Source organism: Amblyomma mixtum, chromosome 2 (assembly GCF_055824585.1).
Source record: "Amblyomma mixtum isolate Tamu chromosome 2, ASM5582458v1, whole genome shotgun sequence".
NCBI classification, from domain to species: domain Eukaryota; kingdom Metazoa; phylum Arthropoda; class Arachnida; order Ixodida; family Ixodidae; genus Amblyomma; species Amblyomma mixtum.
The window spans coordinates 7,896,766-7,915,532 of NC_143013.1; the positions used below are offsets into that span (position 1 = coordinate 7,896,766).

An 18,767-nucleotide genomic window follows, 5' to 3' on the forward strand; every position below is an offset into this window, starting at 1 on the left:
TAAAGAAATTAACACTCACTGTCATACACGATCCAGGACCAGAAAGAAATTTCAGGGTGAAGCAATGGTGACTATGCCCACCCCTATGCATCTTTTGATATCTGCCGTTCTTGGTTGTGGCCGAAGCGTTCCAATTCGCTGATTATGCCGATGCAGCTTACTGGGCACGCACGGCACAGTCAAAAATGCGCGTACGCTCATCCAAGCTGTAAACAGTGAGAACGTCTATTAAATGTAAACCGTGATGTTGATTGTTATTTTCTAAGGCGCAATGGCAGTATGGCCACAGAGCGCCACAGATACAAGGTATTTGGCTTTACGGAAGGTCGTGTCCCAGATACATTTTCTAAACATTTTCACCCCACAGAAGCCGAACACAAGGGAAAGCTTGTGCCCATTATCTGTGGGTTCTCTTTTTATTAGTCCTCTCAGAAGAAAAAAATACATAAATGAAAGGGAGAGGATAGTGCGTGCAACGCTGGCATCAAGCGAGCGGATTTCACCACCACACCGTATAGTACAGTGTATACTGAAATGATTCAATATCAGAGTGATTGCTATGTAGATGTGGGGCCTCGAAGTGCAATACGGAGCACACGCCTTTGTTCCAACTCTTCTCATGCGTTATGTGGTCTGCAAAGATTGGGAGCCCTGCTATATGTATTTAAGTCGTTGAAATTCACTTCAAGGCGCGAGGAATGCGAATATAATGACGGGTAAAAAGCTTAGCAGATGATCGTAGTTATCTTCCCGTTCATCCTAGTCTCTGATGCGATAGCTCGTCAGTGGAGGAAACACCCTAATATGAGCTAAGTAATGCTTTAGGAAAGCAGAAACGCCGCATCAACAGCGCCCATTAGTGTATCATAAGTGATGTCAGATTCGACGTCCGTATAGAAATCTCAACCATGAAATCCGCAACTTTTTGGAAATCGTTTTTCGGAAGTGGCAGTCGGTCGTTCTCACCTTTTGGTATTGGCGCATATTATAAGCAGAAATAGATATATGGCGAGAGAATAAATTTTTTGCATCCGGGCTGGTTTCTTCATGTCTTGATATTTAATGACTTCACTCAAAGTTTTTAGACAGACACCCTTAATAGCTTCAATGTAATAAATGTTGTTCACAAAAGCTCAGCACAACAATCACAGGCACCTTGCAAAGAGAGGAGCGTGATTACAGGCAAAGCAGCCAATCTCACGCACATTTTCTGGCTAAGACACCGTTTATTTATATCAACCTGAAGTAAACTGGTAATTAAACTGCACTTCTCCTAATCTCACTCTTTGGCTCAGAAGATATGCATTTTCAAGAAGGCACAATGAATCTTTGAAATGGTAGCGCTTTGATGGCCATGTCTCTTCGTACTATTCAGCCATTAAAAGTCATCTAAGATGTGCACTCTCTCCACCTAACGTTGTACTTTAGAGTGCACGCAAGGCTAGTTAGTACACTTGACTGTGGCAATGATTGAGTGTATTGTGTAAAGTTTGACAAAATATTTATCTTCCTCGACTGAGAACTTTGAGATCGGGCCCTTGGCGACAATTAAGAATGGTAACGAGTCCTGTTTCTCCGCATATACAACGTTGTTTATACAAGTTTTTGTCCACTGGGAAATTTTGATCAGTAATTAACGATCGCAGTTAGAGCTAAAGTGACGGTCGAAAGCCATCTCAAACGCTGACTGGTCACCGCTTCAAATGTGTCTCTGTGTTCAGGAGTTAATCTAGTGCGTTTTGTTTTGCAGTTGTCATTTCCTTGGGTAACGAGAAGCGCACGAACATACAGCCATGTTCCGCTTGTTGGTCACGTTAGCAGTTATGCTGCTGTACACGGCACACGTTCGAAGCTCTCCGACCGGAACGTAAGCATAGCAAAACATTCTTTTTCATCCTACTTTTGCTTACGGTAGCATGCGCACCCATTTAAGGTGCACTGAAGAGGAATCTGAACTCGTCTTTTTACCGCGGAAACTCGATCTACACGTTCCGAGCATTCTTAGAAACTCCGAATTACTGTCCTGTGGGGCCGATTTTCCTAATTTAAATCGGAATAAATGCCCCGCTCCCGCCTTTTTTTGAACTCACCACTGACGGTGAGAGGAGTCAACCAACGCGGGGAGTGCCTTTCAGCCAGTCGCGTGACGGCTTCGCCTTCGCTTTTATTTTGTTTTGTTTTTTAGGTTTCTGTTAATAAATAAAATAGATCCAGTGAGAGACTACATAGCTGTCGATTAGGCCCACGGAAATAAAAATACGCGTGGACTCTTTTCTTTCGCCGATCTCTACGTATCACTCTGACGATGGCAGAGCGGCAATCCGCCACGGGACTGGCTGAAAGGTTGGTTAACTGGCTGAAACGGGACTGGCTGAAACGACACCTCAGAGTTGGCATGGCGCGTTGTTGTGACTCCATGCCTGACGTCATGCTTGGCGTCACTTCATGCTGACCATTCATTATGGCACTATGTTACGCCATGCCAGTGATACATAATCTCGGAGCGTGCCCTCAACAGCTGCTGCTGCAAAAACCCCCCATTCTCTGTCCGGCCCCCGCCCAAGCTCTTCAAACGCGCACATGAGAACGCCTGCTACTAACTCCACACTGGGCATGCCCACAATGATCATGTGACATCACACGGGTGCGTTCTAGGGAGTGCCAACTTTCAGTCCCATTTGGATGGCGATTTGATGACATTGCGGGTGACACTCTGGATGACCAGCAGGTGAGCGTTGGAGTTGCGCGTTAAGAGATACTATGACGCCGCAGTTTACCCTTCAGCAAATCTCCTATACACAGTGTAGGATTTCCGTCGCGCACAAAAGAGGACACAACTCGCGGACTGCCTTCAGGAATGTCTTGAAGGGTTCCAGGCTCGCTCATGCCAATCCCCTATGACAGTGACACTTCCTCCCATGAGCACCCCCACCACCATGCATCAAATGCAGGAAATTTAAGAACATAACATTATTATCGAGCCATAAAAGCAAGCCAGAATAAAAGCGAAAATAGTTGGGGCAACTTTCAGACATTGGTATACTGCAAAATGAAAAATCATCAAAGGGAAAGATCATTCTAAATGCTCGTCTTCCTTACGCAATTCACCGCATGAGACCATCTGAGTGTCTGTAAGGTTTTTCTCTCCTTTCTCGCTTCCCATATCGTCACGATAAAGAACAAAATGAACGAGGTGAACGATAAACGAAGGGCAGAGTGGCACCCATACCATACAGAAACATAAATGGACCAGGGCAATAGACTAAAATGTCTGTTTTACTTGTCGTGCCCAAACCGACGGCTCAACGAAAAAAAGAGCGAGAGCAACTACAGACGACGGGACATCGTCCGTTTTTTGCTTGTGAACCATAATGATGGACCAATGAAATCCAGTCCGCTGTGTCGTCCGTTACCAATAATTTGGGACAGCGGTATAGTTAACTTGTTTGGCACCACATGGCGCGCGTGACATGGCACTAACGGTTGCATTTCTTTTTTGCAAAAAAAAAAAAAAAGAATTCACAGACAATCAGTTTGATTTATGCGGTAAGCTATGCGTTAACGCTAGTGTTTCCCCCCAGACGGAGCAACCGCTGCCGCTGACGGGTTCAGACCGTGCGAGCGAGTGGAGTGATCCAGTCCGCCAATCACAACGTGACACGCCGGATCCCCTCTCTACTCATCCCCGCTAGCCGCCTTTTGCCTCACATACTCTCTACCTCATCTCCCTGAAAATGAAGAAAGGGATTTCACTCTTTCCATTTTGCCTTCTGCCGAGCAAGGCTTCACACACCAACGCCAACATGAGACACTTTTTGCGATAATGGACGTTCCAATGCTAACGTCTTGCACGTCGATAGTGAAGGCTCCAACTGAGGACCTCTTTATCTGTGCGGTGTTGCGTTGAACATCGCATACGTGCACTTGGACGCACCGGTTTACAGCCGTGGAACGTGAGGTCGTGTAATCGTGTTATGATAGTGCCAATCTTGGACGATTTTCCTCTTTCCTTCGATTAACACGGTATTGAATAATGGAAAGCCCAGTCTTTACTCTATTTCTAGCCGCTTTAAAAAGCAATCGTAGCTGCAGATTGCTGAAAAGTCGTGCTTATGTCACCCAAAAGGGCTGTTGGCTTTTAGTCGCTTCCTTTGGCCCCCACTCTTTAAACTTTGCGTTGATTTGGAAGAAACGTTAGGGGAGGCGGCTACGCCGCTGCTTTTGACAAGTGTGAGAAATAAGTTACAGGCTCACCTTATTCCGTTATGTTTTGACAATGCTATAGCATTAACAGGTGCTGATGCCTTTGTCAGAAACGGTCACTTCCGGTCTGGTGTAGACACTTCCCTCCAGCCAATGTCGTCACTTCCGTACAGCAAATGGAAGAATTTTGTTACCTTCGAAGCATTTTGGCTCAATAGGGCTATTAAAGCTATCGCTTTCAGAACTTGCGCAACCTGTGAACATTAAAACCTGCGGAAAAACCGACTCCGTTATCCGTGCAATTATTATGCCACAAAACGCGACTTCTCCACTGAGGCGGCATAGGCTGCAAGACTTAGGGGTTCTAGCTATAGCACCCCTACTGTCCCGAATTCCTGATAATGACAACGAAGCCTTCGGTGCGCGAACGGGTTTTGATAACTTTCACCGCATTTCAACGTCCGCACGGCTGTAATGTTCTGCAGAGACGATCGTAACGGCACGATCTACGCATTGGGCTTGTTTATTTGATATGCATGTCCAAACCTAGTCAGCGGCCCTCCCCTGATGCTTTCTTTCAATATTTTCAGCGATTCCGAGCCTTGCGACACAGATGCGTGCAATAAAACCTGTAACAAGCAGTACGACGGGTGGAACGATAATGATGTCATCGGCAGGTGTGACAAGAACAAGTGCCGCTGCTATCATCGCGCACGTGAGTGCTACAAAACAAGTGCGGCTGTGCACTGGCTTTTAATGCTTTTTTTTCTTTTAAGGGGTGGGGGGGGGGGGGGGTATGTATGCAATATGTACTCGGTTAACTGAGCACAGCGATATTTCCGCCAGTCTATACGACATGTCTTCCAATCGGCCCAATATTGGAAACATGTAGGGAAAGGCTGGTGCTACAAAGGACCAGAGTGAGACCATCCATTTCCAATATTGGGCCGATTAGCTCTGCTGCTTGGTCAGGTGGTCTAAATCAATCCGCAGTATCAGGAGCCCTCCAGTCCAGCGTTTGTCATAGCCCATGAGTCAGTTCTCAACGTTAAACCTTGCATACCACCTCTAGATACATGTTTTGCCCCATTTTCGTTTCTAACTAAAAGTCATCACTACCAAGTGCAACATTATCGAAGCACTCAAAGTTAAGGGGAGTGCTTAACAGAGAGTCAGAGCTGCCCTTGTCTTGCACAGCTTGGCTCAGGATGTATTTGCCACGAAATAAGTAGTATAAGTGGAAGCACAAATATACAGATAGAGATTTGGGCTGGTTGGAAATATGTTGTCGTATGAGGTGAGGTGACTGCGAAATACAAGTACACTATGAACAAGCGCTGCCTCGCAACTAGTTCTTTATTGACAAAAGGAGCAATTTAAAAACATGAAAGGAACATTTGTGCAGTGCAAAGTAAAAAAAAAATCAAGAAAAAATATAAAAGATACACAATAATGGTCGTCAACGACTCGGGTGCATAAATTTTCCTGCGAATGTATAATTAACTTAAATGGCTGATTTATGTTAGTTCATGACATGCCTCATTGAAATCTCTTGCCGTTTCACTAGAATGTCGAGACATGACGCATGCTTCATTTCACACTCACTGTTGCTATTGCGACGCTAGCTTTCACACTGTAGATGTTCGCCGTTTTCGATTACAAGCTCTTTTTCCACGGCATGGTAGCCAGTGAGAAAGAAAAAAAAGAATATTTCTTATAATCAAGAACAGCACTACATTCATCACTTAGCCACCCATACCAATAAGAGAGGACTGATTTACGTACCTGAATACCACGGGTAAATGACTTCAGAATTTTCTGTCCTCTATGCTTTTTTATTCTTACATTACACGGATGAACCGTTCTTTTGTAGGCCATGCATTGTTCCTTTCCTCTATGTGCTTGTCCCATCACGCATCTGTCAAAGTCCATGCAGCTTCGGAACGTTTAACCCCACTTACCCTATACCTTTATGGCAGCGATGACGTAGAGGTAGAGCATCTGCCTCGCGTGCAAGAGGACCAGGGTTTGAATCCCGGGTCCGCGCAATTTTCAGTCGGGTCTTAAAAAAAAATTCCGCGTGTCGATGGCATCGCACAACAACCAGGCCTGGGGTGCGGCCTGGTCTCGGTGACCAGAACCGACAGCGCACTCCCTCATCAGAGCAGGATTTGGCCACCGTGGTTTATTACTTGGCCGCAACCTTCTATGAACAAACCGTACCTTTCGTGCTCTGCGGAGGACCTACGAATAGGCATTTCTAGAGACGTAAGCCGTGACACCTTTCTCTAAAGTTCGCCTCTTTTCTTTTTTTTTTCCAACGTAACAGCATTCGCGATAGTCGCTCATAGCAGTCAACAGCGATGAAGCATAACCACGCACTTTATTTTCCTTCCAGTCTGCGACAAAGAAGGATGCGCAAATAAATGTCGTGAGAATCACGGAAAAGAGCTCAACCTGCGATCTCACTGCAAAGACGGCGTTTGCATATGCGGCTGGGACAAAAGTAAGCAATTTCCAGTGTGCTCTACCTTTCGAAGTAATAGCGAAGAAAACCTGGAAGTACTGCCCCTTATATTGCGCGAGGAGAGACGTTTTTGCGATAGAGTCTAAGCTGGCGGCTTACAGCGGGTACATTTTCTTCTATAGAAAAAATTGAGCAAGAGAGGAACGCGGGGCAGCACTATCTTGTGACAACCGCCTCCGTTACGGTCGAGGTTACGCGCATGGCCAGTGTGGGTCACTCAGGCCATTGTGTCTTTATACAGATAGTGGAGAGATAGACAGTGGACCTCATCTTCGAGTGCGTCAATCTCTCCAGATAATCGGAGCGCGAAATGCTGTTGCGGGTGCCCCTGTTATACCGGTCACCCACATCCATGACGCGCCACCCGTGATTGTAAAGGATTTTGCTGCTGCCGTGCGCCGTCTTTCGTGCTCGGCTACGACTTCGCTCGCGCCACATTGCAGATCACGTTTTCTTGGTGCTGAAACTGCGTTAGGTGAAACGGTGGTTTCCATACTTTTCTTCTTAATGCACAGGGTACGCTAAAATGCGGGGAAAAAAAATCGATTGTTGGTTTCCTACCCTGTCTCATATTCCGAAACCTTTTTGATGATTGTTAAATTGAATTCAGCGCAAAAAAAAAAACAGACAAGGGACAAAGAGAGACACACTGAGACAACACGATCAGGTTGAACGATCAGGTTTCGCGACTTTCAGTAGCAGGCTTCCCTGGCCCGGTCATTTCAGCTGTTGCCGAAACCCTCCTGCAGAAGCATAAAGGCGCCCAGAAAAGACATGAAACCCCTCCTTCTAAGCCGGTGGTGGTCCCTTATGTACACCAACTCTCTCACAACCTCAAAAAAGTGGCTGGCAGGCACCACGTGCCCTTGGTATTCTCAGCTCCAAACAAGCTGTCCAAGCTATGCCCTCGCATTACTGGTTGTGCCGGCAGGGGCTGCAACAAAAAACATGGGTTCGCCTACGCCAAATGTGCAATAGGTGTGGTGTACTGCATCCCCCTCTCATGTGGGGCTTCATACGTTGGCCAAACTGGCCGCTGTATTAATGACCGGCTACGGGAGCATGCCAAAAACATAGAAAATAACGACACGAATGTGAATCTTGTGCGGCACCTTGCTTCGTGTAAATGTAGGGCGGGATTAGAGAAGACCACGATTCTTGGCAAGAGCGGTAATGATAAGGCAAGGCTCGTTTTAGAAGCTTATTATATCAGAAAGCTGTCCGAACGTTGTGTCAGTGACACGTCGGTACACATATACTCATCTGAATGTGCTTTTTTAGATTCGTTTTTTGATTAACTCGTTTGCTTGACGGATGTGCATTATCTGTACCTCGCTACGCGCATGCTCTTCATTCCCTTCCTATATATCGCCTGTACTTCAGCATGAATAAACAGTTGGTAGTAAAAAATAGCGCTCGTGTTGTCTCAGTGTGTCTCTCTTTGTCCCTTGTCTGTTTTTTTTGCGCTGAATTCAATTTAACATGCTTCACCAACTAGCCCGGCAGCTTGCTCTCCTGAACTGCATTTTTGATGATTATTCAGTTACTCGAACGCTTTTCCACCTTTTAGTTGCGACGGAACCGTCTGGTTTTGCGATAACAAGAGGAAAGCCGGCATTGCGTTTTTTTTTTTTTTTGCGGCGAAAGTTATTACACCTCTGGTTTAGTCAAACAAGCGTGAATTCTACCGTGATATCTACATAATTTAACTTGATGAATTTTATTTACGTTAAGTTAATTTAATTCATTTCAGTTCAGTTTAATTTCCACCTACCACGATTGGCAGGCGGCAAAATAGAGAGAAATTCTCACCCCCACGTTCAAGGAAAGAGAGGAGGGAAGAGAGAGAGGATGGGGGGCGATTAGTGACCAGATCAGATTGCGTTGATTCGCATGAACACAGCTAGGTTTTCTCTTACGCCTGACGATGTAGATTCCACGGCAAAATGCAGAGTTAAGTGGTCAGACCAACGTAGGCAGCTGCCACGAGGCGGTGTTGCTTGTGTAACTGACCAGGCACTTTCGTACTCCTGTAAACACTGAAAAGTTCGTTATACGTATAACGCTACCGAGTTCACAACCGCAGCCGCAAAAGATATTATATGGAAACGGGAGCGTCGCCTTACTTGAAGCAAGTGTTAAAAAAAGAGGGAAAACCCCAGACCTCTTCGTTGCTTGCGTTCAACAGGGCAATCAATTCGCTGCGACTATTGACGAGGTAGAGACCGAGCCGAAAGCACTGTTCTGTCCGGACTATCGCTGCTAGGTATACGAAGTGACCTGGCTTCCTCGCACCGTTATTGTGGCTAGAGAGCCTTATCCTCTGAATTTAAATTTATTTCTGCGCGCCCGTTACCGAAGTTGGCGCTCGTCGGAACCTGATTGTTATGAACACAAAACGAAGTACCAGAGCGGCTCAATAATCTTCGTTTTGTTTTTAGCATGCTCTTCGGGAACGACGAGACCCTCTTTACAAGTTTTGCAAGAACGAAGATAACAAAGAACTTCCTTTAAGCGAAAAGTAGGCGCAAAATACAAAAGTTCATCTCCACGCCTGTGCAGTACTGTGCACATTGTCTCCAAATACGAGTTTTTTTTCTTCTAGTGTTATTAAAAAAATTGAACTTGGTACCATTCTAATACAGAAAGACAACAGCGAATTTAGGGTGTTTTACTTTTTGTTAAAACATGTAATCATCAGTGCGACAGAAAATAAACTATGTCATTAAAAACGCAAAAACGAACCAGGCAGGTTACTGTTGTAGAAATTTGTTTGATCCGCTGAAAAGCGATTAGTGACTAATTGACTATTCATAGGTTGTACGTTTTCTTTGTCAGTATTGCAATGATAATATAATGCTGCTCTTTATTTCTACGAATCTTCCCCGTTTAGAATGTGCGGAAGAGGAATGCGAAGCAGCTTGCGCCAAGATCTACGCCGGAAAGCCCAACATTGAATTCGAGTGCAAGGACGAATCCTGCTACTGCAAATGGCACGGAGGTAACGGTTCTTTTCATGAAACAAAACTGCTAGTTGGCTATCGCGCTTAATATAAACAAGCTTCATTATGGCTTGAGGTAACGAGTCGGTAGAGGTATACAAGGGCTCCACTTACGGTTGTGAAAAGAGCTGCCTGTGGTGTACCATCTTGACGAGCTTTTGTTGGCGACAACCTCGCCCAGAATTTAATATAGGCGTCCACACACCCGTCTAGTCCACTCGAATGACGCACTCGTTTTTGAATTTATAACAATTCCGGCTCACTGGCGGGCCCGATGCAGTTTTAATGACATGATAAGTTAAGCACGGTCGATGGGAATATACATGCACGATATGGACCGGCTTCGTGCCCTAGGTCACTGGTAAATGACACAATAGTACTCCGCAGTGCGCCGTTCAAGCGCTCTAGACAGGTTTGTGGACAACTGTGCATTTGATCTATAAATTATAGAATGAATAGCCCAATAACTTTCTTCTAATTGTGCTCAGAAAGACTTCTTGGAAACGACGCGCCGTGATGGCTCAGTGCATTTGGTGTTCGGCTGCTGATCCCAATGTCGCTGGTTCGATTCCGGCAGTTGCATTTCTATGGGGCGCACGTTAATGAACCCCAGGCGGTGAAAATTAATACACTACGGCGCCTCCCGCAGCCCATGTGTCGCTTCGTGATGTTAAACCCCACAAGATGCAATTTTTTGTCCTTTAATGACTCCTAAAGTGGGAAGCATAAAATGTAAAGTTCTTCAACAAATCTTTATTGCTGTACGTCATTTATTTGCGGTAGTTTAACGTGGAAGATCTTTTTTTTCTGTGTAACAGGGACAATGCGTAAATTTTGCGATTCCCAGGATCATAGAAGCGATTCCTGGCGCTCGGAGCCTGGCAGAACTTAATGACTGGGCTGTAGCAGTCTCTCTCAGTACACGCGAAGTCAGCATTAATAATTGGCTGCATAGGTCTTTCAGTGCGCAGCTTACTATATAAAAGTAACCCTTTTCGAACATAGCTCATTGCGAGGTCTGCTCCTGCCATTTCAAAGGCAAGTATAATTTTGCACATATTGTAAGATTAAGGGCAAATTCTCTGGAAATAATCGAGTCAATTTAGAAATTGAATCACGTTACCAACTAAGAAACGAGGGAACCTGCTAAAAAACGAAGCAGTAAGCAATGCCATTATTAAGGAACCTGATAGCATGTAAGCTTCATAATTATCTCACGTTTTGATCGAGATAAATAATTGTTTCCCAAAGTGACGCCATCGAATCCTATCAAATGCGCCAGTAAAGATTCGTTCCTTTCTACAAACCTGACCCGCTGAAAACGCAGCTGAACTTTTGCACCAGTGGTGCTCCCGTCAACGTCAATGGCGAAAACTTTTGCGAAGGCAAGATACTTGATCACGGGTCTAAGATTCAATGCCATTCACCTTCTGCCCTGCCAACAGCAGGCGTCTCTTTCAGTTTGGACCAACCCAAACTCTTGCTGTTAGCATATTTTGCACCGTTTAATGCAAATAAGCTGCACGTAGACGTTATTTTCTTCATCATCGAGTTACTATGCCTATAGCAAGATACGTTACTGACGGGCAGACGTCTGGTGCAGAAGTTTATGCTCCTTGCTCAACAATCAGGTCAGCTTACCCAGTAATCAGGAGCCCAATATTCTGGGACCTAATCCGTACCGTCCCGACCGCATTTAGATTGCGGTGAGATTGCCAAAGCATCTATGTGCAGTGGGATATCAGTTTGCGTTAAAGAACCTCAGGTGTTCGAAATAAATCCAAAAACCTCCTCCACTAGGGCGTCTCCTATGGCCAATAAACAGCATCAAGACTTTAAACATCATATACCGGTGCCACATATTTCTTTCTGAAGAAATCTTAGTTACGCTACGGGCCTACGCAGGAACCGAAGCACAATAATAAACAACATTTGTTGGTGAATATCAGTTTACCGATATCCCTCACGAGAAAAGTCTACACCAGCTGTATCTCACCGGTACTCAACTATGGGGCAGGAACGTGGAGGCTAACAAAGAGGGTTCAGCTCAAGTTAAGGACAACGCAGCGAGCTATGGAAAGGAAAATGGTGGTTGTAACGTTAAGAGATCGGAACCGGGCCGAGTGGGTGGGGGAACAAGCGCGGGTTATTGACATCCTAGTTGAAATCAAAAGGAAGAAGGAAAGCAAAGGCAAGATAACAGCTGGTCCTTACTGAGAGTAAAGGAGCGGGTTCTAAGAGAAGGCAAGCGTAGCAGAGGGCGGCAGAAAGTTAGCTAGGTGGGCAGATGATATTAAGAAGTTTGCAGGAATACGGTGGGCGCAGCTGGTAAATGATAGGGTTAATTATAGAGACATAGCCTTTTCCTTGCACTGGGCATAGTCAGGCTGACGATAATGATGGTGATAGATGACAGCGCTCACTTGTCCAGGCCATTCACTACGTGGTACTCTAGCATCATTGTGAAACTGAAACCAGTATTTACGTCGCTTTTCATCGAAATATAAAGTTTGGGTTAGCGGTTTCAACTAGATGTCTTTTCTTGTATCATCTAGTAAGCTTGCAACTGCATGAATAATACAGCCCACCGAGTGCCACCGTTATTCTTGACCTAAGGCCGCTGCGGTGAAAAACAAATGGCTATGCGTGGTGCAAATGTGCACAGGCATTTAGAACACACAGGACAGTTCTTCGGGATAGCGTTGGCAGTGGGAAGTCGAACGCAGTGTTTTTAATACTTGCACCCTCCGCCTCTCGGTTTCAGCGGTGCCCGGTACCGGGTCAGCGCCCAACGCGACTGGCGGGAAGAGCGACGAAAACAAGAAAGATTTCCGCCTCCAAGGCACGGCCACATTTAACCTGTGGAAACCGGCATAAGGAGGCCGCTTTTGAAGAATTTTCCGCAGTGGCATGAGTGCTTGCTTCACTTGCTTTGTAAATGTACAGGGAATAAAAAGACCAGTGAAACGGAGCTGTACTTTATTCAAGATAAACAAAATGAACGTTCTGTGGTATGCAGCTATTTCGAGCGCACCCAAGATGAAGGTACTTGCTATTCCAGGTATTTGTAGGGAAGGGCGGGGGATTTCTTACTAGGCACAATGGTTCATTTCGTGCCTGAAGCAAGAAGACTGAATTGTATTCTGTTTTTTTTTGTTATTATTATTTCTTTTTCATCCACCGTTGAGTTTTAAGTTCTTCAAAAACAACCGATTTCCTAGAATACAGAAGTATAGAGCTAATGCGCTATCGGGCTGTAAAAACTACTGCTTGAATAATGATAATGAATTTTTATAGCAAAAGGGCATCTGTGGCCAAAGAGCGCCATTGCACAACATTTTTTTTTTCTTCTACTGAAGGCGGGGTCTAAGAGCCATTTCCCAAGCATTTCACCCTAAAGAAGCCGAGGTCCAGGCAGCGGAAAGCTTGTACCCATTGTACCACCAGTGGGTACCCGGCGGCACTGGGGATCCAACCCCGCACCTCCCGCACGAAGGGCGGATGCTCAAATGACTAGGCTACCTCTGCGGTCGCTACTTCACGGACTATTCTCACGTGTGACGCTATGGCGTCGTACAATTGATAAAGCACTTTTGCCTCCGGTTTCTATAACCTAACTTTGCTGAAACCTCTGTTATAACGATACTGGATAGATGGGGAGACGATTCTGGGCTAAGGTTTATCAAAAACAAGCTAGTAATGCGTACCAACCTAGTACCAAGCTAGTAATGCAAGCCACCGCGGCAGCCTATTTATTTACTTTGAAAATATACTTGGTAACTCGCAATTCCATCAGACGTCAAAACTATAACAGCTGGGTGATTCCACGAAAAATCAAAATGCTTAAATGCATATATAATTTTCTTCTTTATTTTATATATTATACATCCAAATTTCGATAAGCCAATATCGCGGTCATTTTGTAAGAAAGATAATATTTCATGAGAAAAAATTATGTCATGGCAGAGCCAGTGTTTTGCGCACGGCTCTATTTCGCAACTTTGTAACGACGTAAGAATCGGGACATTCAAGCCATGATGGATATATTCGGCGTGCTAAAAGTACACTTGAGAGAAAATATGTCAGGCTTATATCCGCCACTGTGAGGAAGATGCCGCTTCCTAGAAAAAATTCGAAAACGTCGCAAGTCTCAAACGAGGCTAAATTAAGCAACTGTTTTCTTCGCGACTTTAAAGCACATCTTCTAATTCGCAGGATAAATAAGCATCTAAGTTCTAAAAGCATGTACCGACTTTCATTGTTATGCAAGGTATGGAAACACAAGGAACATTGCCTCAAATCTGGCATTTTTTTAATATGGCACTCTTTTTCGAAAATCTTAGAAAAAAACGCATCCCCAATTTTCTTCAAACTTCTAAAACAAGTTTATAGAAGGAGGCAAAAAAGAATGAGAAAGAACGTGTTGCATTACACTGTTTCCAAAAGCGTTATCCAAGCTCGAACCTGTACATTCTCGAGCATCTTAAATGAACATGCGTAAGCTGCAAATTAGCTCTCCGCGGCTGTAAATTTTCTCCAAATGCCAAACTGAGACATTTTCCGTCTATAGAGAGCACAACTTATCATATTTTTATGGACAAACATCGATCTTTTAAGTAAGCAGGATTCAATAGCATCGCTATCGCCCGGTGCTGGTCTAGCAGCTGGGGGTGCGGCCGCTTGGAATGCGTGTAAGCTAGAGTTTTTATGTGATTTTCTGATTTCACCTCGGCAGCGGGAAATTCGAAGTTTTAAAGTCCGCGACGTGTTTCATGTCAGGGAGCATTAATTGGCCCAGTGCTATTTCTCAGAATTTTCGGAACTTTGTCTTGCGTTTATTACGCCCAGGGCCACCACCGAAGAGAGCATACGCAACAAGAAATTATGACTAAATAAATGCCTCGTTGAGTCAGATTTCCACTGTCCTGGTTAACAAACCTTTGCGCTCTACGGGCTATCGGGCATTGTAAGCAGTCGGGTAGCATCACAGACCGACCTTGTTAGCTCTACAGAGATCTCGCCCATTGAATCTTTGCAGAAGGCACTAAACGGTCACGTGCAGTTTCAGAAGTAAAACTGGCCCAGTTTTATTTCTCATAATTTTCGAAACGCCCAGTGTCGCTGCGAAAGAAGCCATAGGCAGCCCAGAGTGCACCTATGAAGCCCTACACGTGCCAGGCCCTCGCTTTGGTGTTGCGCTGCAGGCAGACCGTGTCTCGACTTCTGTTATAATTCCAGTTTCGTTTAAAAATAAATTTGTGCTTTCTTTGGCTTCTTTGCATTTATTTTGAGTGGTTTAATCATACCTGTGATAGTTATGCTGGTAGAGCAAGCTATCCCTCGACTTTTTGTTTACTATTTTTGATTCGCTTTTGCGTGCAAGAGAGACTCCAAAATGAATAAATGAGATCCTTATTCGTTAACAAAAGGTGATTAAGCCCTGGAATCAAATGCGGATTTATAAAACACCTCTGTCCAACATATATCGGCATGTTTTAAAAATGCATTATCTTTGAAATGACGTTTCACACTTTCACATTATTTTGTAGGATGTAGTCAGCTGTTTTTACGAAATACAACCTCATAGGCGCACTGTGAAGTCAGAAAGTGACTTAAAAACCCTTGTTTACATGCATGCCTACAGGCCGCACTTGCAGCTGTTATCTGCACCTTGTGATAGTGGCGCTATCGAATCCTGCTAACGTCTCTATGTTTGCCCATAAAGATGCGATCAGGTATGCTCGTTCTTAACGGGAAAAGTCTGTCTTAGCATATCGGGCAAATTTAGAGCAGTGGAGGGTGAACTGGCTGCTTCCGTACCTTCATTTAGGCGCTCCTGCCGGTGTTCAGGAAGCTGCAGGTTTGAGCTTGGATAACATTGTTGAAAACAATACAATGAAACTTGTCCTTTAGTTTTCTTTGTCGCCTCTTTCTATAAACTTGTTTCATAAGTTTTACAAAAAATTATGGATGCTTTTTTCTTTTATCTTTGAAAAAAATTGTTGAGTGGTTTAGCTCTGGTTAAACCAGGAGGATTGCGAAAGCAACGAGGAGAGAGAGAGAGGTGATGGAGAGCGCGCGGCAGCGGCGGCGGCCCCGGCACGCTAGCTATGCGTCGCTACTGCGCATGCGCAACTGGCGAGCGCGGCGGCGGCACCTCTGAATCACCCGCGCAGCGACGGCGGCGGCGCGCCAGCTGTGCGCCGTGTGACGTCACTTCTCCTCGCGCATGCGCAGTATGGCCTTTCGTCAGCTCCGCGAAATGGCTCGGCGACTCACGTATAGTGTTGCTTTCGCAACAAAAGACTACCATATTCAAAAATGTCAGAATTAGGGCTATGTTCCTTGCGTTTTCCTATTTTATATAACAATGAAAGTCGGCACACTTTTTTAACACTTAGAAGCTTATCAATTCTGATAATTTTAAGGAAGTATGCCTTATACTCACGGAGAGAAAAATTCTTGAATATAGCCTCATTTGAGACTTGTGGCGTTTTCGCGATTATTTCTCGGAAGCAGGAAATTCGTCACAATAGCGGAATTAATCTTGACGTATTCTTTACAATGTGCACTTTTAGCGCGCCAAATACATTCATCATGACTTGAATATCTGGATTCTTACGTCATTGCAAATTTTTGGTATATCGATGTGCGCGAAAACACTGCCTCTGCCATGACGACGTTCATTATTTTTTCGCCTGAAATATTAGCATTTTTACAAAATAAATTGCATATTTGGCCTACTGAATAATGTGTGCATAATATACCAAATATTCAAGAAAATTTCAGTTGAAGTATTCAGGCAGTTTTATCTCTCTTGGCATTACCCTGCTTGTGACCTTTTTTTAATTTTTAATGCATGAATGCATTTAACAGCTACATCTTCAGCATTCCTTGTTCGCGCACTTTCGTCCGTCCGTTCACACCTCTAGGAAACTCTCGGAAGTAAAATAAACGGGAGAAAATTGTAGTCAGCGGGGTTCGAACACATCCTGGTTGACATTCTGGCGCTTCGAACCACTCAGCTATTTCCACTTTCATTTCTTTCTTAAACTTGGTGTTTATTACAGTGAAATAATGTTCTGTGTACACGAAATATTGACAAAGTCCTTAGAAAGGACTATGAGACCCACTTCAAAACAAGACACGTTAAGGCAACAAAGCTCTAGATGGTTATTCTTTCTTTCTGAACCACTGATAACTCAGCGGGCGTTCAGCGAATGGGGACCTGCCATAATTCAAAAGAACAAAAAAGTAAACGGGGAAGGCGAGAGGCAACGGCAAAACAAGGAACGTAGAAAGTGTTGTGCAAAAGATAAAGGAATTACGCGAGACACTAGAAGACGAAGACGGTTTTAAAGCGCGTGCACTGGTCACTCGGCTGACATTGGGATGGATTTATTTACTTCCCTAATAAAAATACAAAAGCTTGACGCAGGTCGTGCAATAAACACAAAACTGCCCAAAGGAATTACTTAAGGAGGTCATGATTTGTGTCATGAAGCACCGATGTGTTGCATGCTATACGCAACCATGCTTTCCATTTCAGTCAAGACCTTCGTACGATGGATGTTCTCAGGCATGGTGGTGGTGGTAATAATGTTTGAATTACAGTTATCGAGAGGGATTCATGTGGTTGGGTGCCCATTTCGGGAATCCATTAACTGTCGCTGCTGCTCGTGCTCTCTCCGGGAGGTGCTCCTGGTCCCCGAGGATTTAGCTCCATAGGGCCACCTCTCACCCCTCAGCGAGAGGCGGCCCACATTTTATTTTCACATTTGACCACATTTTATTTTCATGTTTTCTCAAAAAATATTTCAGATTATTCTGCAATGAATACCCCCCATTACACCCCATGTTGCGTGTAGGTGATCAAGCACTTATTCGTTTTTCAAGCATTTTCAGGTTTCTTAAAGAAGCCAGTATTTCAAAAAGCTACAGGTGTCCCCTTTAACACATAATCATCATCATCAGCCTGACTAGTTCCACTGTAGGGCTAGGACCTCTTCCATGCATCTCCAATTCACCCTGTCCTTTGCCAGTTGCAGCCACCGTATGCCCGCAAACTTTTTGACACAACACATTTAACTCAAGACATTCTAACTCTGTGTTTGGCGCATCATAGCCTTTGTTGCTTTTGAGACATAAAACCCAATAACACAAAAAAAAAACGGATTTTGCTACGTCATATGATGTAATAGGTCCGCCTTCTCGCCACACATCTGGCGTTCTTTACTGCCAAATTCTGGGTTAATGCATTGCAATCTAGACGGGTGATTAAAGGTCTGCGTTAGTAGTCGCCTGAGGTGAACTTCCTCTTTTTTGGAGTGCCATCATTCTAGTCTAGTATGTAGCAGTATGTCTTCATAAGTAATGAGCATGTTTGAGTATTCTAGCTCATTGGCTGGAAAATGAGAAAGTCGGGGGGGGGGGGGGGGGGGATTCTCAACCTCAACCGCTACACAGACTCGTCTCGCGCTTATGAATCCTGCAGACTAGTGGGCAATAGCCCGCCCACGTACCCGAGCATACTCGGCGTTGTTCCCTATGTTTAAAGAATGGACACTCATACTCAATGTTAGCTCCGCGATTTCCCGGGTGCCTTCACATGGAGGCATCAAAGACTACGAGTGGGCCAACAGCGGCACGAGCAGCAGTATTCAAGATGGCAAACGCGCCGAACGCACGTACTACCTTAGCGGGTACACTCACTCTCCCGAAAGACCCTTCAGCGTTTAATATAATCATCAAGAACTCACGCCACAAAACCCTTCAGCTCCATTGCAGAAAACGAGAGCAAGGCTCTTCGTAGCAATCACTCCTGATTCCATCTATGGAGCTGTTGAGGAGCGCACAAACTTCGGCCTTACAGCACAACTTTTACTCCAAACGACATCGACAAAAGTATGTGCTGCCGCTGCCCACAGGCCTCTTCAGTGATACCTATTGGGGTGCGTATTCGAAAACTCAAGAGGACTGCCTATTGCAATCCGTCGGTCCACGTTCTCCAGCAACACCAGATGCCACATGCGTCG

General features: G+C 44.8%; 1 protein-coding gene across 1 annotated transcript; it reads left to right on the forward strand.

Moving 5' to 3' along the window:
* The first annotated feature begins 812 nt into the window (after window positions 1-812).
* On the forward strand, window positions 813-12,693 carry LOC149358326 (uncharacterized). Its single transcript, XM_089568816.1, has 5 exons — window positions 813-1,867; window positions 4,794-4,918; window positions 6,602-6,709; window positions 9,624-9,731; window positions 12,497-12,693. The coding sequence occupies exons 1-5, from the start codon at window positions 1,794-1,796 to the stop codon at window positions 12,607-12,609; spliced, it is 528 nt and encodes a 175-aa protein (XP_089424942.1). The 5' UTR covers window positions 813-1,793; the 3' UTR covers window positions 12,610-12,693.
* The last annotated feature ends 6,074 nt before the right edge of the window (window positions 12,694-18,767 follow it).

Coding starts and splice junctions, on each gene's coding strand:
- LOC149358326 (XM_089568816.1), top strand. CDS start 1,794: ATGTTCCGCTTGTTGGTCACGTTAGCAGTTATGCTGCTGTACACGGCA. Junction 1,868..4,793: donor CGAAGCTCTCCGACCGGAAC/GTAAGCATAGCA, acceptor CAATATTTTCAG/CGATTCCGAGCCTTGCGACA. Junction 9,732..12,496: donor CTACTGCAAATGGCACGGAG/GTAACGGTTCTT, acceptor TCTCGGTTTCAG/CGGTGCCCGGTACCGGGTCA.